General features: G+C 40.6%; 1 protein-coding gene across 1 annotated transcript; it reads right to left on the bottom strand.

Moving 5' to 3' along the window:
* Positions 1-274: 274 nt before the first annotated feature.
* On the bottom strand, positions 275-3090 carry ponzr4 (plac8 onzin related protein 4). Its single transcript, XM_028563699.1, has 4 exons — positions 2988-3090; positions 2009-2163; positions 401-486; positions 275-365 (listed from the first exon to the last, which is right to left on the bottom strand). The coding sequence occupies exons 1-4, from the start codon at positions 3088-3090 to the stop codon at positions 275-277; spliced, it is 435 nt and encodes a 144-aa protein (XP_028419500.1).
* Between the last annotated feature and the right edge of the window lie 2910 nt (positions 3091-6000).

Raw genomic sequence — 6000 nt, 5'->3', positions numbered from 1 at the left:
TAATACAACTTGACCTGTTAGGTTCCACCTTGTTTAAAATCTCAGATGGTTTAAGGCAACTGGTTTCCACGCAAATGTCTAGCAAAGTCAACTAATTCGGGATAACACTGTATAGTGTTAAGATCTCTGTGTGAAATCTGTGTGCAATGTCAGTAACAGTCATAGAGGCCAAGTGTCTGCTTATCTTATCTTACCCAAAATTTATGACCCTCATGTGGTGATCTTTTACCAGCTACATTCCTTAGAGGCAGACGTGCTTAAAACAGATCACAAATCAGTCTACTGATCCCCTCTTATTCCAAACAGCTAATGATGAAGAGACACCGCTGATGGTGGCGATGACGTTAATGATGCTGATGCTGTGGCAGCATATTGTTCTTATCTATATATAATGGGATTCTTCCTTGTTTTGATCTCTCTTGCTATTTGACACCAGCTGCAGGGCCCGCAGCAGCAGGCATACACGCAGTCATTGCAAACTGTACCCTGTGAAGACACAGTTAAGATAAGAGCGGTTAGACATTCAGCTGTCAAGAGGAGAAAAACAAAGGCTTTACAATGGTTCATGAGCACTAATCAGTCTTTAATTACGTTCCCATACAAGGACACTGCATTCTCAATTAAGTTTCCAGGGAAACGGGTTTTGTCCCGGATCACATTTGTTTTGGATATTATTTTTGGATATTATTATTTTGGATAATATGTTTCTGATCTAGTATGTTTACTGATCAATGTCCGGTTGGGATACATGGATGGGCCAAACCAACACAGGGCTTTGACCCAGGAGACCGCTTTTGGTGTCCCATGTGAAACCAAAAAGTCATACTTAACATACATAAAAGCTAGAGTGCGTAGTTTCTGTCTCCCCCATGAGGAATTCTAAGTAATGACAACAACACTGTCGGCGCATCCACATGATACAAGCCTTCCGTGATCGCGCACGCGCCTCCTCCATGCAGTTGCTAGTAGCCAAGGAGGACACGGGGGATTAAAAAAAAAGCATGCTGGACTCTTCAGAAGAGGTCATTATCTTCACTCGAGTTTTTGCGCGGGAAAGTCGCCGGACACCACAATCTTCTGAACACAGCCATACTGAGAAATCCAGAGAGAGCTGATAGTCTTAATTAGCTTTGTATCAACTCATTTGGCAACGGCTTGAATGTAACGGAAGTTCGTTAATATCAAAAAGTTACGCACTAAAGCTTTAACTTAACGTACGTTGCAAACCAACTTTTTCTAAACCAAACCCATGGATGTATAATAAGACCTGGATACAGCGTATGTTGCGTAGCCCCGTTTATTCCTATGAGAGTTGCTCAGTGGCACATGAAGCCCAAGAAGTTCTACTACAGCTGTACCTATACTAGAGAGGCTACTTTTGGACCAAATGGGTCAAATTCTAATAGTGAAATGAGTCATTGTATGACGCTCCAATGAAACTATTCACTGATTTAAAGACGTGTGTTTCCCTATGTAAGTCTATGGGAGGAAAAAATATTTTGGGGCTGCATGGCATCATGTAACAAACCCGGAAGTTGGAATTCCACTGTTTGGCCAATATGTCAAATCGCTGGTATATTTATATTTATATTTTCCTCAGATCGTAATTGAGAATACAGTTTTGTTGTATGGGAACATACTTTTCTAGGAGACAGGGTTGCACAATACTTTATTTATTTATTTATTTTTTAATCAAAGAGTAGATTTGTTTGTATGACACTTCAGCAACATGTTCTATAACATAGCTGATTTTTTGACATAACTCATTGTCAAAGTCTTCCTAAACAAATGGCCCGGAACAAAAGGAAGACAGTGTACTGTAACACCCTTTGCTACATGAATTGCTATGACGCTGTGTAGGAACGTGAATACACATTGTGACGAAGGGCTGAACAGGTTTAAGACTGATCAGAGATCAGATAAAACACTGACTTTTATGCTGGTGAACACTATGCTGACGCAGTTGCATTTCATCAACACAAGGTTAGGATAGCATTAGCGTCTGTACCTCAATTCCATATCGTTGGCGTACTGACACCCTGAGGGCTGTGGATATAGGAGGGATGCATCCAAAACCATCCAGCAGAGGTAAACACACACACTCCCCGGCCTCGTGGGCTGTCTTACAGTAGAAGCAAGGAAGACACCAGAAGGCCAAGCAACCTAAAAAGAAGAAAAGTCACATTTATCTTACAGTATGGAACAGTGGGAATGCTAAGGGTTTCACAGCATCGTGAGAACCTCATGTTTATATCAAAATGACCCTTTTTGAACATTATAGTCTCTTTAAGGTGTACACACATTATTGTTCCACTCCAAGGTTATTACTGTATAGTTTTGACTTTTCAATTATGTTTTGTTTAATTTTAGTTTTGACTTTTCATTTTGATTTTACTTTTTAATTTGAGTGTATTGAGTTTCAGTTGTTCTCAAAGGTTTAGTTTCAGTTTTAATATATATATTTTAATTTTGAAAGTATTTATCTCTCTTTAAAGTATTATACCTAATAAACTAAAAACTGAAATGATTTACATTCATTTTTATTTTATTTTTATTTTCATTTTTTTTTAACCTGGCATTGTAGTTTCATTTTAGTTTTTCTTGAATGTTTTAGTTATCATTTAGTTCCAGTGTACAAAAATACTTTTTCACTGTTTATTAAAACAAAAACTGGCAAACAAATCAGAATGTTTCAGAGCTTCAGTTTTGGGATTTGATATCTCGTATTATCTGACACAAACTGCTGCCGTTGGTTTGCTTTATTCAATCGTAATGGAGCATCAAGAACGGTGATACACAGCAATGTCTAAATACTTCACTACACCCACTGATCTCCAATCTGCCGTCTGCTGGCATTTCTAAACCCAGATCATTGTGAGTGATCAGCACGTTTTCAACCTGCTTCGAGCATCACTCTTTATCGCTAACTATAACATATGTATACTTGGTGAAAGTGCATTAAAAAAAAAACTGAGAAGTACACTTACACTGGGGCAGGTCTTGGAAGCATTCACAGATGCCAGAGGTCCATTCGTTGGATATGGAGTTTGTGATGAAGGGCCTCGGCTGGGTCACAACCATCTTAGACATGATTTCAGCTTCTGACAAAAAGATAGAGAATGAGCCATTCACGTATTCCAGCTTTGTTGCATCCTCATTGTCTGGTAAAATCTATGTGGCTCTATGGTGATTGTAATGATTTCAGATCAATTGAAGGAATACATTCTGTGCATGTTCTGCCCTCTACCTCTTAACTTGTTCTAGACATTCATGTCTTCATTAAGTAAGACTTTGTTAAGACTAGTGTACTGTGCTGTAGTGTTTAATCAATTTACAGAACCTATTTTCCACACTAGTAGGGCATACCCCTTTTAAGATATCATATCTGTGTAGCATGTGTGTTTGTGGGTCATTTTCATGAAGTATAAAGACAGCTACTCAATCGTTACACTGAATACCAAAGAAGCTTGGAAATCAGACATATTTTCCATTTTCAACATTTCATTTCAAGATTTTATTTTTAGAAGTTAGAACAGTTTAGTAGTTTGTGAACATGCATTTGTCTTGAAATAGTGGTCTCGAAGTTTCTATTCTAAATGTGTGGCCCGTGGAGCAGTGCCAGACTTGAGATCCCGGTGATGTCACGAATGTAAAGCTACGCTTTTCAGTTTCTAATTATTTAGGATGTAGAAGTGCACACTCATATGCTTACAATTACACAGTGCTGTCATCAAGCAAACATGTCCTATCTTCAACTTTTCCGAAAGATAACAGACTTGATAGTAGGTGAACAGGTGGTCTGTAGGTTAGAATTCAACTACTTCTGTTTTTGAACGTTTTCACAAATTCCCAGGTTGCAGAATTTCCTAAACAGCTCCGGGATCAAGCAACCCCTTAGATAAAATGCCGATAGGAAATTAAGCTTCAGTACGTAAATTATTAAAGTTGTCTTACCTTACTGTGAGCCAAGTTCAGTGAAGTGATGGATCTGCAGGGCAGTATGGCATCTTATAGCCTTGCTGCGGAGCTGTGAACGTGACAGGACAGCACAGCATGCATGTCACTGACTGGTCTGTCCAGTCCTCCTTGTGTCAACACCTTTGACAGTCAGACATCAGACTATCTGGCCCCTCACGCACCATGTACATCTCAGACGTCATCGTGCCACAAAATGCACATTATCTCATTAAAGTGTGCAACTCTGTTCTTAGACAGGCTGATAAGAACAAAAACAGAATGTATTGCACTATGTTATGTTTATCTTGACATGTGGATCTATGCCTTTGTTTAAAGTAGTGCAGTGCACGTTCAAAACATACCTGTTCGGAACTGGATGGCTTGGCCTGTGGTATTGCTTTCTTGAGAACCGTCATCCAAATGACTTCACACTCCCATTGCTCTACCTGGGGTTCTGCCAGGGTTTTTCCTGCATTCAGAAATTTTTGGACCGATTATACTTAGTGTTGTGCCCCCGTCGCGGCTGGCAAAAACATCAAGAGCAGACTCAACCATTAGGAAAGGTAGGCAACTGCCTGAAGGGCCCCAAACAGGGCCCCAAACAGCTATATATATATATTCTAATGTTTAGATAGGTTACTATACGCACTCATCGTACCCCAAAATAACTTCCAGAATGAAAATATGCAACTCATCTGTATAGTACTGGCTTGCTGCATACTGTGGTAGTACAATTTACAATTTACCTGGCAGAGAAAGGTTGCTGGTTATGTTGCCGATTCAAATTGTCCTCTCAAAATATAACAATTAAAACATGATGCATCATTATTCATTAAACTATCCAGCTTTAAATTAGAGCTAAAAGCGCCACCTTGAACAGACGTTAAGTGGATTTAAGTACAATGGGCTGGTAAAGCCTCTCTTTCACTCTTCACTTTACTGTAAGTAAACAATTGTACTGCATGGTATTAATAATTTTAATCAGAAAAAAAAGGTTTTGAGTAGGCCACTTCTTCCACCACTGCCAATACCGACGGTCCCAGTTAGAGACAGGTTGAAAGCTAGGAAAAGTCGATGCCTGCCTGAGGCCAAGGTCATTTTTTATTTATTTTTTTGGTCAGTAAGAGTGAGTGCTCCTCACATTCTACTACGTCATGTTGGGGAAAATGTCAGTGATGGAGAACAGGTGTTCTTATTATACATACACGGCACAGGCAGCTGCGGAACCAGACCCAGGTGGAGTCCGAGTGAGACGGACGCAGCAGCCCAGAGTAAGGGGCTCTGAGATGAAGTTATCTTCTGACTTATGCTTGGAAGTGGTGAATTTACAACTCACGGCAACTTCATACGATAACGTGAATGGCTTTTGTTCGATGTCTAGGGTAGGCAAAAAATGTTGTGTGAGCTATTTTAATTGAGTTTCCTCTTGACGAAATTCTCTGGATTTAAGTTGGGCTTTTATTGTGAAGGGTAGAAACAGAAGGAGTGACACTAGTGTTATGCGCTGCTGTGGTTGCTATGGGAGTAGTCAATATCGACAACGTTTCATTTCCGGGATTGTTCAGGTGCCGCCAGAAATTCCACCGGATGTTCCTCACCTTAAGCTTTCTTTGTGTTGTAATTCTAACCTCCGGTGGATTTCTGAGGACTATGGTTAACTGCTCCTCAGATCTCTGCAGGGTAAATCCAGACAGCTAGCTAGACTATCTGTCGGCGCTTAGCACCGCCCATGACGATTGGGATTGGTTTAAAGAAATGCCAATAAACCAGGGCACATTTGTCTTCCATCCCAGAATGCTGTGTGGACGAGCCAGACCTTCCTCTGCAGCGCTGCGGAGGAAGGTCTGGCAATGCGAGACTAGGCAGTATGTAACTCGACGCCCCGCTTCTCCACAGTCCCCGCGACGCTACCAGAATGCATTGCACGCCTGCTTCCATAGAAATGAATGAGGAAGCGTGGGAATGACGCTGACAATGGACACACACCATGACACTACGAAAGTGAGACACACAAGTGTAGACGACGTTAACCACACAGTTGAC

The sequence above is a fragment of the Perca flavescens genome, chromosome 19, assembly GCF_004354835.1.
Source record: "Perca flavescens isolate YP-PL-M2 chromosome 19, PFLA_1.0, whole genome shotgun sequence".
NCBI classification, from domain to species: Eukaryota; Metazoa; Chordata; class Actinopteri; order Perciformes; family Percidae; genus Perca; species Perca flavescens.
The sequence above is the reverse complement of the archived record's forward strand: the minus strand, read 5'-3'. Positions and strand labels throughout refer to the sequence as shown.